Raw genomic sequence first — 21,861 nt, 5'->3', positions numbered from 1 at the left:
TTGTTCACACTTCCCTTTACTAATTCAGGTATCAAGCTGTCCAGTTCCTTCTCTCTTGACCTTTTGATCTACCCAGTGACTCAAAGCATCTTGCAAAGAAGCACATAAACGTAGTAGTTGGCTCCATGAATTGTGGCTGAGTGCTTTTAAAGCAATATGTATCTTTGGTTCACAGGCAGTCCTTATTTCTATCAATTTCTGAAGTCTAAAATGTTTTTGCTCCTAGCTCTAAACCACCTGTCAACAGAGGACTCCCCTGGTGCCAAAAGCATCTCGCTGGGAGTCTGACCTTTCTTTTAATCGAATCCATTTAGAAATGAACCACAATTTATTGAATAAAGTGAGGACAATTGATATCTTTTTATTGGGCTGACAAAGTCTTTTTCACTGCCGGCATCTGAAATTTGCTCCTGATTTAAATTTTATTTATAGCAATTTCTCTAGTGAGTAACGTAATGTGAAATGTCTGAAGGCTGTTTTGTGGTTTAGTGGTAAAACACACCATAGCACCCCCACGTCATATAATGTTTAACACTCACATGTGTGAAAAAAGAGAGGATTTTCCATTTTGGGAAAGAATTTTTGAACACCTACTAACACATTGTGATATTATAATACATACTGAAGAATAGCATGTACAATAGGCATGCACATCTGTCATATAGCTACTTTTTCGGAAGAATAATTTCACAATGTACGTTCTGTATTTACCACTTAAATGCCTGTTTTCTATTAGATTGCTATAATTAATATTGAACCAAACACAAAAGGCTGTTGACTTTGAATTGTTGATTATAATTCTAATGTTTATCATGCCAACATGTCCACAGTTTTTAACTAAATGCCTAAGATTAATGAAATGAAAAATTAAATGCCTTCGAAAATGTGCAAATTATCTTTTTTTTTATCTTTTAGTTTAGCTGTAAAATACAGTTTATTTATTTAGGATCAAATCAAAATCACTTTACTGTAATCTGTGCTTAAACATTAAATGGCAATACCAGAATGATGTAGGGTATTGACACAAGTCATAAATCCTCAACACAGCTTGGAAATTATGCTCTGGTCACTTTCCTTTAGCTGTGAGAAATGTTAGTATTAAAAAACAGTAGCACTTCAAAGTGTAATAGATATCAAGCTGTAATAACATATATACATTGTTAAAATGTGATGAACCACAAATACAGTAATCCATCCTATATCCTTCCTAACTGTTTATCCACCATGATCAAACGGACGATTAGTTCAAATATTGTAGATCCTACTAAAGTTTTCATACACTGTTGTATGAGATCTGTGCGCTGCCATTGCTGGTAGTGTCATGTGAGCTGTTCAATGTGTTAACTTGATATGTAAATAAATCCTGTTTCACCTGCGGGGCATATCATCTTCAGCCTCCGTCTCGCTCTCCTGCCTGTCACTCAGCAGTGAATGCACACATCCACATGGCAGACGGCTACTCTGTCACAAGCATTAATATCCTGTATCTTTCTAAACAAGGGATTTAGGGGAACTCCCCAATAAAAGCTGAAACTCAAAACAATAACTGGGTGAATATAATAATTGTTACAGCTGTGAATAGTATTTAAAACAGGATTAATTTATCCAACTTTTTACATATACGTTCTTACTCTGGTCCCAGCGCAGTTAGATACGTGATGGGTTACTGTACAGTAATAATCCCAAATAAATGTTGAAACATTTTACTGATTTTACCATTATTAAATGTTTCTCAGCATGCTAGAAAACTGAAAATTTGTATGCATTTATGCTGTTCAAGGAAAAAAAAAAAAAAAGTGTCCATTAATCCTAGCTGTACTGCATAGAAAATTAGCATTCCGTTTCCATAGCGCTGGCAGTGATTTTTATATTTAATTCCAATAGGTAGATCATGATCTTTTCAATCACTGTGTTGCATATCAACTCATTTGTACAACCTTTCCCTTGAACAAGACCTCGTCCCAGTTCAAAACAGAGCTTATCCACTCAGGCAAGAGGATTGCTGTCTGAAAGCATCAGAGCTTTTAACATCAAAAAAACACAGCTAAGTTGGAGGAAAATTAACCATTCTTTTCCCCTAGTCTGAGCTGTGGTTAAAAAGAGGCAAGCAGCCGTGTAGACTGAAAGAAAAAAAAAACAGAGTATAGCCTGTGCTGTGAAATCAATAGCTTTAGTCTGATTGCCTATTCTGTAACCCCTGCAGCTTCCATAGTTATTGGGAAATGGTGGTGTGAGATGGAACCCTGCCTGGAAGGAGAAGAGTGCAAGACATTACCTGATAATTCAGGATGGATGTGCTCTTCAGGCAACAAAATTAAGACCACTAGGGTAAGTAATACAAGATCTTTTCTTTTTTCTATGTGAGCAATGGGGTGGGGGGGGAGGTGCATGTCTGGTAGCTACCTTTTTTTTACCTTTTTTTTATCACTGCACTCTAACCATAAAGTAAGGGAAAGTAATCAGCATTCTCTGTAGGATAAGTTTTAAGCAGAATTGTCTGCGATGAGTGCATACCAGTTCAATCTGATTTTACAGTATATAAAGAGATTAGTGTTACTGGAGAGCTCTAAGGTGTCCTAACCAAGTGTGTTACTGGTGAAAACCAAATACACCCAACCATATGACAAAATTGAAGAATTCCTCCATTTACCACGCCCCAGGCTCCTTATTTCAAACATATCTATGAGCAGATACTCAAACCTTAGCTTTGCCTTCACTGACAGGAGCACTAATGTGTTATCAGGACCTGTTCACCAGCAATTCCTAAGGAACACATTTGTCAGGCAGATGCAACGATGCAATGATGTCTCACTCCGATTCCAGTCCAGAAGGACCTCCAGCTTAACAACTCTTACCACAGTAATCCTTTACACTTGTTCCCTCAGATGAAAAATTTGGGGCCTGAGGAGCATCCTTACAATTTGAAGTTAGCTTTATTCTCCTGCCCATGGAACAAGGACACTGAACGCAGAATCAGATTTATTCTGTTATTTGCACAAAGTGCACCTTTCTCCTGAGAAGCAGCACTTTTCAGTATAGTAAATATTAATGCCTCTTTTTCTTTTGGAGTGGTTTGTTTTGGTATCTGCTCTGTGTCAGTTTCTATCAGTGCACCAGATCTGAGAGAGGGATAAGTGAATACACTGGGGCAGGTAAACAGTGGAACTTCCTGTTTAAATATCAGAAAAGTAACAGCCAGCCTATCTGAGAACTACATTTACAGGACAGTTTTCAATTGTTTTGCTTGGTAGTTAATTTACCACTGCTACACTTTTCAGAGCTTTACTTCAAAATACTACTTCCGTTGGTGTTTTGAACTGCAAGAATTAAAAATAAATAAATAAATAAAATATTGCATTTGGCTTCAAAACCCGTGTATGGTCTCATACATTTGAACCTTAGCATAGCCGACTGGCTACCTTAACATACCAGTTGTTAAAATAACCATTAAACTTCAAACTGGGACTTACACAATAGAAATTAATTTTTCTGAATTAATTGAAGTGTTTTTCATATCTGGTAAAAAAAAAAAAAAAAAAAGTATCATCTTAGGCTACTGTTAAATAGAAATCATTCCAAAAGTACATGTGTACATGCATGAGATGTCATCCCAGACATACTTCCACTACAATAATTCCAAGTGGCAGGAGAAAGGTAGCTGTAGTTATCATTATTTTTCAAGTCTCGTGACCCTAGTTGTGCACTATTCCAAGAGCAGCTAGAAAGAAAAGACGCTGACTTGAAGATACCAAATTCCTCATTTTAAAAAGGTAAGATTTCAACTTACTGTATGTTTCATTACAACAACAAGTCAACATTCCATCTTTGGAACGTATTTATCGGACTCTGCTACAGGACTGTCATTAACATATTCATATACTTTTATGACAGGCAAGATGCCAAGGTTGGTGCATAACATCTTGACCATTCCTATACAGTTCAAGAAGCATATTCAAATCCAATAATGTTGTTTAATTTCACTTTTTACAGAACACGCAGCCTTATTCGTCTTTTTAGCCATGGACTCAAAGATCAAAGAAGGCCTTAAATCACATACAATAGAGATGGAGCATCAAATGTTTCTAAAAAGGTTGGTTTCCTGATAATATATATATTATATATATATATATATATATATATATATATATATATATATATATATATATATATTCTATACTATTCACAAACATCTATAATAACCTGTAACAGCCATATAGGCTTATCCTAGTAATGAACTCAATATACCATTGTAATGAGTCCATGTAAAGCAAGACTGCATTTTTTCTCACTGTACTTATCATGGGTTCCAGCTCTTTTCCCAAACAGACTAGTGTTCCTGGGTTTCCAGCATATGGTATGCCCTCTAAGCTATTCTTTTTAGTGTTTCATAGATTGATCTAACTTTCCATTTTAGGCCAGGGATTCCAGAAAGTGCTGCCAGACTGAATAACATGTCATAGCTGGTTTTGAAAGACTTTTCAGAAGAAAAAAAAAAACATTTCAAATCAGTCTGGAATATGCTGTGGTATTAGATCATCAGCAGTGAAAGGTGTCCATTAAAATAAAGTACTCTAAGTGATCTAAGGTCTCCATGAATAATACATGGGTGGTAGTAGACTATCCCAATAGCATATAGTAATAGGACAGTGTCTATTTTCAAAATGACCACTGGTGATCAGATTTTGTTCTGATCTAGCCCAAAGGGGAGCAGCTAGCTGACTGGACTCATTGTCAGTTGGTTACTTTGTTGATGACTGCAGCTACTGTAGCCTTTTTTGACATCACATACAATCCACTGACTGTCTTTGTGGCCACATCAGCAAATTCTATACTCTCTGTTGCAAGTCTTTGGGAAATCCATTCTTCTCATTCTGTTCTGGCTGAATTATCCGATGCTGCTTCATGCACTGGAAGACTTGTAGATGCAATTAAAGAAAGTGCCACCGGTGGCAGTGGATTTCAACATGTTACTGGCTTCATTTCATCATTCTTCTCAAAAAAAACATTGGGTTGAAGACCTTCAAAGGAGGCTCTTCATATCTACTTACATACAGTGCCTTTATTTTCAAAAGAGTAACTCTGACAAGCAATATTTGTTGTCACTCTGGGCATCTCCAGCATGTATACTGTACTTAGTCAAAACTAATTAGCTAAATATAATTACAATATATGAATATACTAATTAGAATTCTGCATGATCCGAAGTCTCACTTTAAATTTAACACAGAAACTTGTATATTAATTGTTTAAAGTACGTCATAAGGGAAGTATCTTACATTTTCATCAGGCAGTTTCAAGATGAAAGATTTTTGCATTGAAAAGCAATGGCAAACCTGAACCTCCCCAAACCTGTTGAACCTGACAGGGATGTCATGCGGTTTTCAAACCTTCAATTACATTGACATTTGCATCAATGCCTCTGATGCCAACTCCTGACACCTTTCTTTCTCTTTATGTCTTGCAGAAAGGGGACATCATTGCCTATTTCACCAGACCAGGGCAAGCAGCAATGAGAAGCCCCAGTGATCTTAGCTGATGCCATCTATCAAAAGCCCTTCTAAGATCTCCATGATCTTCCTTGTGGCTAAATTAATTTATCTTAGTTTATATGACTTGTTTTCATAAACTGATCATTTTTGTTTAAGTCTTGAAATAAAGCTCTCAAGCAGTTAACAATATGTTTAGACTGTTTAAATTTCCACATAGCATATGTTTTCTATTAGGAGAACAGAAGATGCTGTGTAATAATCCAACATAAGTGGTTTGAATTCTCACTTTTAAAACAGTAATCTGTCATCGGTTTTCAGAGCAAAAAATGGCTTTCAATTTGAAAAAAGTTATAAAAAAGTTATGATTTATGAGATTTGGTGGATGTAGTTTTCCATTCTGTTCAATACCAACTGATACTATACAGCAGTTTCTTAGTGGAATCCTATACTTTGTGAACAACAGTGTACACACTATTAATGAGAAAGTGGTTTTGATACATTTAGGGAGGTTTTTAGTGTTAGTAAGCGGGATACAAAATTGTATAATGATTCCCACAGGAAATTGATCAGAAGATTTTATAAGTAACTGTAAATGCTGCCACTGGCTTTACAATGACTTTTTAAAGATTTTACACAATTAATTGCACCTATATAGTGGTACTAGACTGAGACATTGGATATTTTCTCAAATAAAGCAGGTTATTATTATTATATTATTATTATTATTATTATTATTATTATTATAATTATTATTAATAATAATAATAATAATAATAATATAATAATAATAATAATAATAATAATAATAATATGTGTTTGTGTTGCTTTTATTGTGCTGCTTTAAACGTACATTACAGGATGCATTAGGTTATTGGTAAATCATACAGTGAAAAGAAACTGAAAAACCAAAAAAACATGCTACAGCATTCAACAGCATTATTCCATTGCTACAAAACCTCATTTTGTTTGTGCTCCCTACAATGACAGCTATAGAAAAGGACAGTGGCAACACAAATTCATCTTTGTCCAAGTCTGTTCTTTAGTGTGACATGTGTCTACTTATTTCAGACTAAGTGAATCTGTTGGCTCCTTTCCTTCAACCACAGACATGTTGGGATTGACATTCATTGTGAGTGGTGATTAGGTCTTGGCAGCTTTATTAATACAGACATTAGAGTCCCTGTGGACAAGTTTTAGCGTACCTGGCCTTTATTGAGAAAAAAAATGCAAAATGAATGGAAATATGCTAAATTTCTTTCATCTACCCACAGGGGTCATTTTAATTAGCCAGAGTCCATGCATATTACACTGAATCCTGATACAGAAACAAATCATAGTTTTATCACATGAACACGTCTTTATCTGTCATCAAGACAGATGAAGGTTAAGCAAAACATCCTCACGGTCGCGGATTTCATTTTTAATATACTTTATTTGTCATGTGCTGTAAATCTTCATATCCAACAATAGAGACTAGTTTATACTGTGTATTTGTCATCAAGCACATAAATAGGGTAACTAAATACTCAGAGTATATACACAGTGCATAAAAGTATAGACATCCTCCTGTCTTTAGAATGCAAAATGCTCTAATTCATGTTGATATTACAACTTATGAAATGAGGTTACCTGTGTAATATTAGAAAATTCTTCTCAATAATTGCATGGTTTTGTGTAAAATATTAATGTAAACATGTAATGTCAATGTAAATTACAGCCTTTTGCATTAAAAAAAAAACAAAAAAACAGGATATTTATTATGGTTGTTGAACACCTTGAGTGAAATGAAATATACAGTATCCCATTAATTTTCATTAAGTATTCTGTTTAACAATAATTATCTAAATAATAATAAACCATACTTAAATCTAAGGAAAACCTTTAAATAAACCGACCCTCGCATGAATAGAAGATATTTCATTAGTTTTACTGTTTAAAAATCAACCTTGAAATACAAACTATATTAATGGATATTACAAGTGTGTTCAAACAATACTTTCAATAATAGATATGGATAACTAATTAGAATCTAAAACTCTCCGCAAGTGGGACTTTATAATTGCAGGTATATGAATAAGAGACAAAACATCAACTAGTTCCCACTTCCCAGCTGATCAAATTGTAATTTCTTAGACTTTATAAAGTTGAAAATAGCATATTAGATATAAAATGCAAATGTGTTGTACTGTAAATTCTTTATCTCTGTACTGTAAATTCTTTATCTCTGTAGTATTGACATCTGTATCTCTTTGATAGTGAACACTTGCTGAGATAGTTGTTTGTTTGTTGTACATGAAACAGTAATAAACTTTGTATTTCTGAAACATGTAGTCTCTTGTTATTTTTGAAAATTGCATGGTGGATGGGTTATATTAGGTTTGTAGATTTCATAATTTCAGCTCATATTATTATTATTATTATTATGTTTACTACTGGGGATGGCATGGGTTGAAGTAATTTAAAAAAACTGCATTAGAGGTTACGTTGTACTTACTGTGTATCAGTGGTGTAGTTCTATAAGTGCAGGAACGAAAACACATTTTTCTAAAAACAAATTATATAAACTCACCTTTTATTTGTACATTGAACTTGAGGTAACATTTAGTAGGTAATGCATGCATCCCGCATGCGACTTTTAGGTTACTCCCCAAGTGCTTGCAGATAGGCGTTTTTCCAGCCAGATTTGTCTTGTTTGAAAACGATCTAGCGGGTTAATGTTGTCTTTGGTGGTTTGGTTATTTTTTGGCTATTTTTTTTCTATTCCTTTTGATTATGTCATCACCAGCGCAGCCCTTCAATCACTGCAATGCCCTATCGTATATCACGTCCCGTCTCCCCCGTCTTTGCATCCAATAAAAGTGTGAATTACACAAATGCTCACTTATTTTTTATTTGTCACCAATTTAAGAACTGTATAAGTATAATTCAAATTGTTTTTGTTTTTTAATCTTTTTACAAATACAAGGGCAGTCTTGTAGGCTTTAAAACTGTGTTTTACTTTTGCTGTCAGCTGTCTTCATCAGCATGTTTACTAAAACAATTGTTAGCCTTCTTAAAGTAGTACTGTATGAAATATAAGTCCCTAATGTTCTCTTCATTGCATCACAAGGACGGTTTACTGAATCAGATCATTGTGCGGGAGATTTGACTCTGTAAACATTTAAAATACACGCTGGTTATCAGAGATTCCATCAAAATTGCTATGTAGAGAATCGGACACTGAGTGTTTTGCTCCTAGTGCGTATTCAGCGGAAAGACTCATTTGATTTCCCGACAGAAAATAGATTGTTTCATTGATGCTCAGGCAACGAAATTAGAGCGGTCAGCCTCTATATAAGCATTTTCATAACAAATCGGTAAATGTTCTTAGATCATGGGTCTCCAACCCTGGTCCTGGTGAGCTACTGTGGCTGTTGGTTTTCGTTTCAACCAATCTCTCATTTACTTAATTGAACCAATTATTGGCTTAATTAGTCTGAATTAACAGGTGTTCCAGATCTTTAGCCACTGATGATGTAAAGAAACATAGAAAACCTGGGGCTCTCCAGGGCAAGGATTGGAGACCCCTGTCTTAGATAATTCTTAAGTCAAGGCTCTGCCTATATAAAAAAGTACTGGAACAGCATTCCAGCTCGACTACACCACTGCTGTGTTTGAATCACGGTACATACAGTTAGGGCTTTAACTGTGAGAGTTCATTTGAATGCCCAAAATTCAGTAATAAAATCACTCATAGCCTCCGAAATCAGCTAAAAACAAAGGTTCAGCAAAGGTACACTGCTTGCATTTTTTACTCTGATGTATTATGAGCATCAACAATTTACTCAAAGCCGCCACTGTTTTTTTCTACTATAATAACAACCTTGACTTAAGAAGGAAAAACGTTGAGTGAAATAGCTATCATCACTCGATTTTCAAGGTGTGGTATCTGAAGCATAATCAACAAGTACAGAGAAACGTCATCTATAATTGACAAATTCAGGACTGGAAGACCCAAAAAGCTGTCTAACAATGATGAGCAACACTTGAAGATAATATCCTTAAGGAATAGAAAGAAAACAAGCGTTGAATCAACAGTAGAACAGGCAGAAAGCACAGGGGTCATTGTCCATCGAATCAACAGTACGAAGGTCACTCTTGAAATCAGGACTTAAAGGATGTGTTGCAGTAAGAATACCTCTGTTAAGAAAGGGGAACAAAACTAAAAGGCTAAAATATGCACAAGAAATTGGACATTGGAACAATGGTCAAAGGTGCTTTGGACTGTTGGTTATGCTTCGGATACCACACCTTGAAAATCAAGTGATGCAAGCTATTTCACTCAATGTTTTTCCTTTATGCAAGTCAAAGTTGTTATAATAGTAGAAAACACTAGTGGAGGCTTTGAGTAAATTGTTGATGCTCATAATATATCATAGTAGTAAAATGCAACATGTCTAAGACTTTTGCACAGCAGTGTGTGTGATTTATTGAGGTATGTTGGGCACTAGTAAAAAAAAAAAAAAAAGAAAAACAAGTATATGTATTTGTAGGTACAACAAAATGTCAATTACATTTAGACTGGTTTACACATCCTACAAAGTTAATAATGGGAGCAGACAAATACATTATTATTATACATATTATTACTGTTATTTAGAAGTCAAACAGTATTAACAGTATTAACATTAGTACATTATAGCCATGAAAACAAAGCAGTCAGAGATACATTTCTAGGCAACGTAATACATACGTGCTTAATCTATATATAAACTGAATCCACTTCCTATAAAATATATTGTTTCCTTAGACCATGGTTTCTGCTCTACTTAATCTTCTTAAATCCCCCATGTACTTTTTTCATTTTTTTAAGAAAAGTATGACTTCAGTAAAGCTGGTTTGCACGATTCAAATCATTTACTTGTCACAAGCAATGCCTACTTACATTTGCTCACTAGTCACGTCATTCTGCTCTGAAACATTTTCTTGTTCTTCGTGTACCCAAGTGATAATGCATATTATGATTGCAGAAAAGTGATGTAGAAATATAATGGCCTGATCATTTATGAAATTCCTAATGTTTCATCGTATTCCCTTTGTCACTGAAGCCTAGGTACAATGCTGATTTGACTAAATAGGAAAGTAATTTATAAGACAAGTTACATTTTGTCAGTTTTCTGGTAACTGGGAATAGAAAGATTAGTTTGAAAAAATGTTTTCTAAAATATTTTCTGTTCTTTGTGTTTCAGATTAATCCAAGGACCTAACACATAGTTTAATAAAAAATATCTGGACAGAGACAATGAAAAGAAGGACAAAACCATCTATCTATTACCAGGACAAATGGAATTCTTTTTTGCACATAGTCTTCTAAAAATTACAGTTAAAGACCCTTTAAATGAAACTGTTTGAAAGACAAATGGTGCCAAGGCTTTTAAAAGACAGCTCGATTTTGGACACTGGGTCCCAAACTGGCAACTTCATTCCATGACATGGCATCAAAGAACTTGTGCTACTTTTTTTTCTGGATTGGAACCTTTCGTTCGTCAGCCTATAGGAAGAATACCAAGGATGTACAGTAATTATTAGGAAGACTTTTTTTGAAAGACTAGCGGTGTGATAACTTAAAGACATTATATTACAACATTTCAAAAAAGGAATTGGAAGTGTGAACACCACAAGATAAACAGAAGTCTGCGCTATTGGAAATCTACTGTGCAATTACATACATTTATAAAACCACCCCCTCTACCATGCAACATCAGCATGCTGGCTTTGCGCAATAAAGGACTATACTGTGCATTATCATTATTAAATGAATCTTCTGCTTAAAAAAAACATTAAACACTTCTAAAGACACAACAAGAAAGCAGAGGAGATTACCAGTGACCTCAGAAGAGATGTCAACATTTCTAGTTATTGGATGGCCTGGTCTTTTGGTCTGTGTATTTCATAGTACTTCTTATTATAATTTAGTCTGTACATACATGTTCAAAAACTGTAAAAATAGCATAACAAGAAGGACATGATGACATGAGCCGTAGTGAATGTGTGCAGTGTGTGTCTTTCTGAACCGTAGTTTTACCTGTTAAATCGTCAGCCTCCATCCATGTTGAAGATGGCATGTGGGATTTCTTCCTCTTACAATGGATACTTTCCAGTCATCATTTTTACTCAGAGATGCTTTAACTCAGCAGCTGGATATAACTCTAGCCCATTTTTGTTGACAAGTGAAATCTCTGAAAACTAGAGGGGTTTATTTGCCCTGATGTAGTATCTAAAGACATGAAATGCAGTTGTGATGAATCGCACATACTGTAAAATAGAAACAAACTAGACAATTTCTTGTAATGTAAATTAGACTGTGTAGGACCTGGGTCCCGCTCAAAGATTACATTAAATCCTTATTTTACTTTTTTACAGTGTCTGACTTTATCAGCAACTATGTTATTTGTTTATATGCTTGTTTGTTGGCTGATTTATGTGGAATAAACCAAGATGAGAATCTGGCAGGAAAACTAAATGTTTTAAACAAAGTAGCCATTGCTTACAAGCATCTCCTTTATGTATTCAGCCTTACCAAAATAAAGGGGTATTTGCAGGATATACATTTACATTTCTTTCATTCATTATTACTGATAACATTGTTTTGAGAGTGACAGCCAAACAGTTGCTAAATATAATGTAAATATAATAAGACTACATTGAGAAGTGCTCTATTAGGCTATATATATATATATATATATATATATATATATATATATATATATATATATATATACACACACACACACATACACATACATATAGACATATATATATATATATTTTCATGTGTGTGTGTAGCTATCACCATTATAACATTTGCCAGATTAAGGAATAAGAGTCTACATATCAACAATTATTATTGTTATTATTAGTAGTAGTCGTAGTAGTAGTATGGATTTTATTATTTGCTTTAATTAATAGTCTTTATTTTACAATGTTCTTTCTGGGGCACATCAGGGTACACAGAGAGTAAGGACAAGCCTAGTATAAACCAGTACATTGTGTTTTGTGTTCTTTGGGATTTAAGTAGGTGGTAAATGTTATTCTAATGGTATAAAATAAAACAAAATTTACAACATTTACTATCCAATGTCCTAAGATACAGGTGTCACGTCAATTTCTCGTACACTTCAGATCTTTGTGCATTGCTGCACTAGGCATGCCTAGTCTCTTTTCAGTCGTATGACAGGCCCGGCCCACCAGAATTTAGTACACACTGAATATACTTCCCAATAATTAGGTTGGATTTAAAATTTGCACAGTACCAAATTCTGAAGTTACCCGCCGCTACTAACTAAAACACAAAAGTTCCAACAGAGTATATAAACTTTGTGTTGTGTGAACGGGAATCTCTACCAGAGCTTATGGTTGGAAAACTGTTTTCATTGTGATGTCACAGTGCCTGGAAAAATAAGTATCAAGCAAAAACAGGCTTTCTTATTGGCAATACAATGGCATTCACAGTGCCTTCATGAAGGTTTCAGTTCAAAACAAAAACCCAGATATTAAGAAACACCTTGTAGATTACATTGCAGGTGTGAGGGTGAGTGGCCATGACTAGCCGAAACACAATGGTATAAATCTACTGCGTTCTCATACTGCCATTTCCATCACTACTCACTGGCAGCAACACCTTTTCATAAAGTGCCCCATTTCCATAAATACAGATATGCCTGTATTCCATTCATTATTAAAAGGAACAGTATAATACCATACCACAGTATAATTAACTTCTTCATTCCAAACTGTAAAATATTTATATTCACAACAGAGTGCTCAAATTGCAAGCATAAAATAAAAACACCATGCATCCCATTCAGCTGGATTGATGGGAATTACCCACTCATTCACTCAAAGTATAATACTGAATTCTGGTAAGGCTGTTCAGAATTGGACAATAGGGTTTCCATGTGTATTGTAGATCTTTTAATCATCTCTCTCGGTTATCCATTTGTGGACCTTTTGATAAAATGTACACGTTAGCCACATTCAACTATGTTTAGCATCTGCGGGTGACTCAATATTTTATGAACTTATTGGAAGGCTTAGAAAATTGTTTTATTAATATGCAACTGCTCTTTTACTTCAAATCTCAACCAACCAGCATCAACAATCAGCAGGGCTTAGTTAGATACCATTCTCAGTTAGATACAGTAGGCCTAAGTCAGTTGTGTAATTTGTGTTTAGTGTAACTCATCAGAAAGTAAAACTGTCCTTACAAATCCCAAGAGAAAGACAGATTAAGATGCACCATACTGGACAGGAATAATTTGTGGGGATATGGGGGAGTTTATGTATATTTATTTGCATGTCAGTTTAAAGTAAGGGCAAGATCATTTCCAAAGAAAAAGATATATATATATATATATATATATATATATATATATATATATATATATATATATATATATATACTGTATCATGCACATTACAGTACATGCCATTGATAGCTAAGCCAACATATAACAAGCATGCTGATTTCTGTTCTGTCATCCGCACCTTGAATAAACTACAATTTCATATAAATGTAGATTTCCTGTTATTATGTAACCCAAAACAAAAAAACAGCACAAGAACAGTAAATTCCTTATTGCAGAAAGCTAACCTTAACCTGATACCTTCTCAGTCCCATGAATAGTATAGATAAAGATATTGTAACAATGCATATACTAGCTACAGTATATATAAACATTCAGCTTTCAGTTCACACTTTGTATACTAACAACATCTATTGGTAATTGTTATCACAGAGGAGTTATTTCCCCACATAAAACTGCTGACCCACATGTATACCATATACCATACACGTTTAAACAAGTTTAGAATAAGGCTTTCTCAATGTTATTTTTTTTTATTGTTATTATCATTTTTTATTATTCCACTGATACCAGCAATGTGTACTATGTTAAATACAAGTTACATTTTTATCCCTGTCATGTTTTGAAACAGCAGTTTAATTGGCATTCAGGTAACATGCATAGCCATGCATTGTTCATCATACAAAGTTGTGAAGTAGAATGTGGCATCTCAGTCAAGTTAGATATTTGCAAAATTAGAAAATATATGTTTAAGAAAGGATTGTGAAAGGAGTGTCAAGCTTTGGCATTGCCAGTGGAGCTCGGATTCATGCCCTTTTGAGCATATAACTACTTCTGTGATATGGGACCAGTACTACTGGATAAGTGATTCCTAAACAATTTCATATTGTTATACAATCCTACCTACTTTTCCTACTGATGGATTATGTAAGACTAAAGAACAAGACAGAGCCACAATATGGACCCTGGGGAACACTCACATGCATAGAATATATTAAAGACAATTAAGCCCGTTTATCTAAAGGGATCAACAAGGCACCATTAAAAGCCAGTGTTTAAATTTAGCCCAGATAAAGTAAAATTAAATGTGTTTGTGTATGCCTTACCTTTCCAACATGTTTTTTAATGCAATGGACACCCACTAAATACTATGAAGTTATTCTTTAGTTTATGAAACGATGTTAATAGTAACTGTATGTTCATGCAGTTCTTCACTAGAAAATTCCTTCCTGAGTTATAGCATAGTCAGGTGTATTATATAAGGCTTGTGCTGTCAGTGAATATAAACATATTCATTTACTATTAAGAATAGTGTATTCAGATGTCAGTGTAAATACAATTACTGTATATACAATGAAAATACGATTACACTTCAATATATCATAATGTTAAATTTCCTGTAAACAACAACAGTTCAAGCAACCTCCAAACAATGTAAATTGCACCCATATGTATAGCAAAAAATAACAAAAAAAAAAAAAACATGATGCATGTCTTTTTAATATTGCATGTTAAATTAAATACTGTCACTTACTGTGATGCTTTTCATCATGTAAAAGAAGCCTTAAACTGCCCAATACTCATAATTATTTTATAGTGTGTCAATGTAAATAGCCTCATAGTTAATGTCTGTAGACTGGCTAGTTTAAAGATTCAATATATTGCCATATACATTGTGCTGTCCCAGTATTTTACTATTTTATAGCTTGGGAGTGAACAGTAATGGCCAGGGAGTCAGGACCAGCATGCTCTATTCCTCAAGCTGTCACTAAGCATCTTGATAAGAGTAGAGTTACATAAATGAAGTCTAAATCCAACAGCCCAAGGGAAACTCCCAATAGACTGATAACATAAAAGTACCAAGCAACCGAAAAGTGAGAGACAATCATCCTGAACATAGAATTACCAAGCCTAATTATCTCAGCTGCTGGAATCTATCACTCTACAAAAGTACTAACTGTGCATACACTAATTTCACATCTTCCTCTTTCTACAATCAACATTTTTGTTCTATTCTATTCCCTTTTTTGGTTCCTTATACAAACTGTGGACCTTTATGCTGTGAACGTGTCTGTCTGTGTCCATCACACTCTATGGCGATCATGATAACTACGTGTGTGCATTTTCATGAATCTTCTCCAAACTGTAATCATAATAATAGCCTTCTATAGACTTTCTGCAATATGCTGCAATCCAGTACAATTATTAATATATAGATTGATGTAATTCAAGATAACTGTATGAGGAGACTTTGTATATTACTGGTTATTAACACAAACTTGTGTAAAACATGTAATTTTATTTCATTAGCTTATACTAATTGCTCTGTTGAATGAGTGCTATACAGGAAAGCTGACCTAAACATTTTAATACTTAATGATTGGTGTAAAGAGCAATTGCCAAAATCATATGACAAAATCAATCACTCTTAATTTACTGTACTTTGCATTTCCACGTATCTTAAAAGAACACAGATGGTTGTAAATATCAACATTGGTGCTTAAGGTCTGAAATAATTTTGTCTCAAAGCAGAAATTACTTTGAATAGGAAAGTTCTTATTATGGTGTAACTGTAAGGTTTAACAAAACAGAACACTTCTGCACACTGAGCAAAAATAAAAGGTTAAACAAAAACAAGTCATGAACACAATAAACAGGAACCAAATAACTGGCTCAAGGGCCAAAGCAAAAGGTTTAAACAAAAACAAAACTGTTCAGGCTGGGCCGAACGCGGAACCAGGAACCAGGAACCAGGAACCAGGAACCACGAAAAGAATTTTCTTCCCTGTTTATACCATGTGGCTGGTTATCATCAGTTATTTAATTAGCTCCAGCCACATTCTCACATGTATTTTGGCAGGGATAGGAAATTAACCCCATCCCTGCCAACCACCACCAAAACACCACAAAACAATATGTGCAAGCAGGGCCCTGCCCTGCCACATACACTTTAAACTGGATAGATGCAACCATAGGTACTTTACTTGACACCTGGAATTAAATAATTTAGACCAGCCGCACAATTCAAGCAGCCCTTTCACTGAACTTGTCAAAATGTATTTAGCTCACAGTCACAGCTTCCTTTGGATTTCCCGAGGATAAGAGAAAAAAAAGGACTACTTGTGTGTGGTCAGATCAAAACTGGAAACAAACAGGTTTTTGGAATTCCTCCCTAAATCTTCATGTTCACCAATAAAAATGAAATAGCCATAGCATCTCTTTAAATTCCTAAAACACAACAGCCAATGGTCAATCAGTCTGTTTTGCTACCCATGTAAGCTTAAGCTAAAAGTGTATTGAATCTAGCCGTTCCTTGTCTTTCCCCTGCACCGGAACATGCTCCAGTACTTAATGGAGTGAAAAACAAACTGAACACAGCCCTGCTTTCACTAAGCATCTGGGAACAAGCATGTCAATGTTAGTTTATTTAGAATCTGCCAGTTACCCCAAAGGCATTCCAGAGTGGTATTTCCAGATACATTTAGTCTATTTAGAATGTGTCAGTGAAAGAATTGCACAGAGGAAAGAAAATTGATTTAGAATCACTTTATCTGGGGTTTCCAACCAGAGCTCACTGAAATATTTTGGTAAATATTATCATATTATCAGTATTATCAGACCCTAAAAGTTAAAGGAGTAGATCAATAAAGGAGGGGCAGCAATATCATTTAGCATCATTAAATCTGATACAAAGAGACTAAAAGGGATTATGGATTTTGTATTAATCCTCTGGCGAGAGAGTACTTTCTTTCTTTTATTTGTGTAGGATTATTGCTTTTACCTTCAGGGGAAGTGGACTCATACATGTCACTACATTTCAGTGACTGCTTTAGAGACAATTAAACCCAATTGCTTAATCTTATTGCAAATTAAATTAACAATATGAATAGATCATTATTTGTAAAAATTGTTAAATTTCATTTTCAAAAATTACATTTCATAGCATATTGTATAATTCTTTATTGATTTGTCTCGTAAGCATACCTAAAGCGTTAATAATAATGGAAAAATTCAACTTGGGGGTGTGAGGGTGTGACAACCCCCCTCCAAACAAAAAACCTTGGGTGGGTGTTTTACAACTGATTGTATCAGCAAGCTGGACATGTTATACCAATGGAAATGACGAGATGGACATGGGAAGCACAGGGAAACTACTGAGACTGGGGTGCTGTCTTTAATACTTTAGTACCCTTGAGCCATGAACATTGGTCTGGAGAATCATGGCTTTGGTCTGTTTATTTCTTGATATTGGTACATGGCAAGTAATTGCAACAATAGTGCAGTAAAATGCCTTGAACATCTTTCCAATCAAAATGGCACATAAAACACATCTAAAGTCCTGTTGTCATTACCTATCCAAAGGCATGTCAAGGTCCCTTACTCTAGGTCATTTGGCGCAAGCAACTATACAGCCCTACAATCTAGAAAGACACAAGCTGGAATTGTTGAGAAATGAAAGGCTTTTAACCTGGCAACCAGGCAACAGATATTGTAAATGAACACTTTATTAATTTCAAGGTGAATCATTTCTGAGTGCAAAGGTTTTGTGAGCAACCAAGAAGGTTTCAATTTGGAAACTAGGGCATGCTTTTTGATTTTCAATGACAGCTACTACAATAGCTAACATCATCAAGAAAATAGTGGGCTGAGCAGAATTCATACCCGAGGCATCTTTTGTTAATGTGTTTTTATCGGCGGATATGATGTTACAGTCAAACAAAACCAAAAAATCCAAGCACATAAAAGAAAGATTAGATTTTTTTAACAGCTCGCTATATTTAGACGAGATATGCAAATTAAATAAGACATATTTAAGTTACATACAGTGTCTATGTATTTATTGTTTGACATGACCGACTTTATTCTGTCCTAAACAATTGTTGGCTACTAATAATATATTGTATATACAGTTTATTGTATTTAAACATTTAAAACCAAATATAATATACTACATTTTGCTGCTTCACATTTAGTATATGATTATCCAATACAAGTACAAACATACTAGTCGTATTATGCTAAAGCAAGGGTTATTTAAGGTTTTGTGTAAACAGGTTATTCGAAGTAAATGTAACTTAAGCTGTATTCTTAGAATTAGAGAAGCATTTAACTACATTATATCAAAAAAACATCTTCTTTCACTTAAACAGTGTCTCAGGCTCCCTTGTATGGCTATTAAAAGAACCTGGAACATCTGCTGAGCTGAGACAGTGGGGACTCCTAGAGATTGTAGACCTCTAGTTTTTCTGTATAAAGAAATATTTTGTGATGAATTAAATTCAGATATCGCTGGTTGTAGGTCAGGCAGCAGGTGCATAAGAGCTTAGTTGAAAAAGGGCAAACCTTTCAACAGTCCTACAGTACTTTATTATTCAGTAGTGAGGGCTTTGTGAGCCAAGGTCATTTAAAAGCTGGAACGAATAATTTGCTTTACTGTAGTTGTCGAAACAACAGTTTTGGGTAATCTTTTGAGAGCAAATTACTTTATAAAACAGAAGAAAAACATATCAAAGAAATGACCAACACTGTGAGACAAGGTTGGGAACTTATTCAGTTTGTGCTGTATATCGTGTATTGAATTGGGTAGAATAAAGCTTTGGTGACTGTTCTGAGTTATTCACCCATACAACTCCTTTGAACAACCTTGAAAGTTGCCCATTTCATCAGGTATGTTGCTGGCTGTTAACTGGATAACTTTGAAAAATAGTAAATAGTTTGTGACAGTTGCTGATCCCAGTTTTAATAAAATGTTTGTTAAATAATGTACAGTAAATGTATGGTGTCTAGCTGTGTATTTATTTAGTGCATGATACAGTGAGTGGATTAACTCTGTTAAAATATACACATCTGTTTAATGTTCTTTTAAAATGGAATAATAGCAAAAAATAAATAAATAAAATGCTGTCAGGTGGACCATGTCCCTCCTCCTCCTAAAAAGATTTTTAAAAGGGTTTTTGTTGCATTAAATGTAAATGACTGTAAGGTTAAAGCTACCTTTAAAATAATGAGTACATGGTTCATCTTCCTACATCTTTAATACCTCTCTGAACTAGACTAGACTAAATTAGTCTACAGTGTATAAGCTTGGTCTTATCCCAGGGTGACTTTGTGGTGAGCAATTTTGAGTGCTTGATGAAATGACACGAAACACCATTTGATTTAATTGCATTTCAATAATCACAATATATATATATATATATATATATATATATATATATATATTATCGATTTAACATTTTAATGTCTGACAGTTCGCACAGCTAATTCACACAGCGAGTTAAAAGCGTTACATTCAAAGAACACGTAATAAGCAAGGAGGGATGCAACATTTAATAAGTGATGTGATTAAGAATTGATAATGTGTTTTAGAAACTGCCAAGTATGAAGATTAATGACTGGTTTCATTCATTTAAATTGAGACGTGAAAGTAGAACCCCAGCTAATCAGAAAACTTTACTGCCTCCACTACCCGTTATTATATGGAAATGTTAATAGCTTGTGTTTTTTATTCCTTAGTTTAGGAACCAAGAATTAGTGTTGTAACACCTTTTTCCTTCAAGAGATGTTTCATGTTGGTTCATCAGAAGCCCAAGGTAAAGTAGATCTATTGGTTACCCTACAGTACATGGTAGCTACTTATCCAGCGGTAAAAGCAAATTGAAATGAGATACAATGTATATAAGTAGGACACACCTTAAACATAACTTGGCATCTCTGTTGTTTATCTGGAATAAGTATTAAAAAAGGATATTTTAAGACAGAAAGATAGCAATGCTGTTGACAGTTAAGACTGAGTGATAAAAGTTTCTTGGAAAATGGCATGGGATTTAGTCAGAAAGTTGACATGTTTGACCACGACTGTAAATCTGGAGTGTGGCTGTCCACAACAAAATCAAAACCTATTAAGGACTGCTAGGTTTCTACAATTTACTTGGTTGTGACTTTGACGTAGTCGACTAGTGTGCAGAGATTCTCAGAGCTTGTTGTAATTGACTCTCATGATATTCTTCCAGCGACATTTCAATTTGATGATAATAAGCAACAGTAATAAAAGTGAAGTTTCCATTTGTATGACATTTCTTAATAGCTCCCTGTTTCTTTCTTTCTTTCTTGGTTGTCAGTTCTACCCTCTCTGTGACCCATGCTGATAGCTGCTGTTGTATCACTGTGGGCTCTGGTGTGGACGCTGTGAATACCTGTTTGTGCATGTCGCCTAGGGAACGGATACCTGGGATTAAACCAGTGACATTTTCTGTGTTGTTTTTCCAACTGCCGTGCTTTGGTTACTGATACAGAATTAATAGGACGAGTCCCAAGTTCATAGGTATAGTTGCTGTTTATTTTTTTTATCTTTTTTTTAGTCATTTTTGGGGCTTTTGCTTTTTATATACTGTATGAAATTATTGTTTTTCGGTTACTTCCCAAAATTATTGGCCGTTTTACTCTGTCACAATATATGTATAGTAACTCGACATTACTTGCACACTTCAAGCGTACCATCTTTCCTTTACTGTCTTCCACACAAAATCCGTATGGTCACGGGCATATTCTTCTGGGGTTTTTGTGGGTATGGGTATTTTTTTTTTACATTTCACCACAGTTTTCAATTCTGTTTAAAGTCCACAAGCATGTACGCTCTCCCAATCGAACTGTAATACAGCTTTAAGTCTCGCGAGCAAGAACAATGCTCCGTTTCAAATTGTAATCTTGTTTTAAATCTCACAAGCATGTTACAATCCTCCAATAGAAACGTAGGAGTTTGCTGCCACTCAGTGGTTGGGGTTGGTTTAAAGAATTCACAACGAATCAATGCGCGGTATAAGTCATTGCCCAACAGCACTGGGAAAGGTGTTTTTTTTTTTTATTTAACGTGAATATCCAGTGTTTATTGGGCATAGACCAATTTCATTTTTTTTTGTATCAGTTTTCATTGGTTTATATATTGAATACAGATATTAAATCCCTTTTAAAAACCTCCCTCAATCACATGTGCAAGTTATTTTTATTCACTTATGAGAGGTAGATGC

The 21,861-nt window shown here is 34.6% G+C and overlaps 1 protein-coding gene across 1 annotated transcript in view; it reads left to right on the top strand.

Annotated features, from left to right (window-relative positions):
* LOC121328497 (chemokine-like protein TAFA-1) overlaps positions 1–5,551 on the top strand; it is a 108,508-nt gene extending 102,957 nt beyond the window's left edge. The window contains exons 4-6 of the mRNA XM_041273181.1: positions 2,204–2,328; positions 3,991–4,090; positions 5,465–5,551. Coding sequence (XP_041129115.1) covers positions 2,204–2,328; positions 3,991–4,017 — 152 coding nt within the window. The 3' untranslated portion in view covers positions 4,018–4,090; positions 5,465–5,551. The remainder of the gene's footprint in view (positions 1–2,203; positions 2,329–3,990; positions 4,091–5,464) is intronic.
* The last annotated feature ends 16,310 nt before the right edge of the window (positions 5,552–21,861 follow it).

The sequence above is a fragment of the Polyodon spathula genome, chromosome 16 (assembly GCF_017654505.1).
Source record: "Polyodon spathula isolate WHYD16114869_AA chromosome 16, ASM1765450v1, whole genome shotgun sequence".
Taxonomy (NCBI): domain Eukaryota; kingdom Metazoa; phylum Chordata; class Actinopteri; order Acipenseriformes; family Polyodontidae; genus Polyodon; species Polyodon spathula.
The sequence above is the reverse complement of the archived record's forward strand: the minus strand, read 5'-3'. Positions and strand labels throughout refer to the sequence as shown.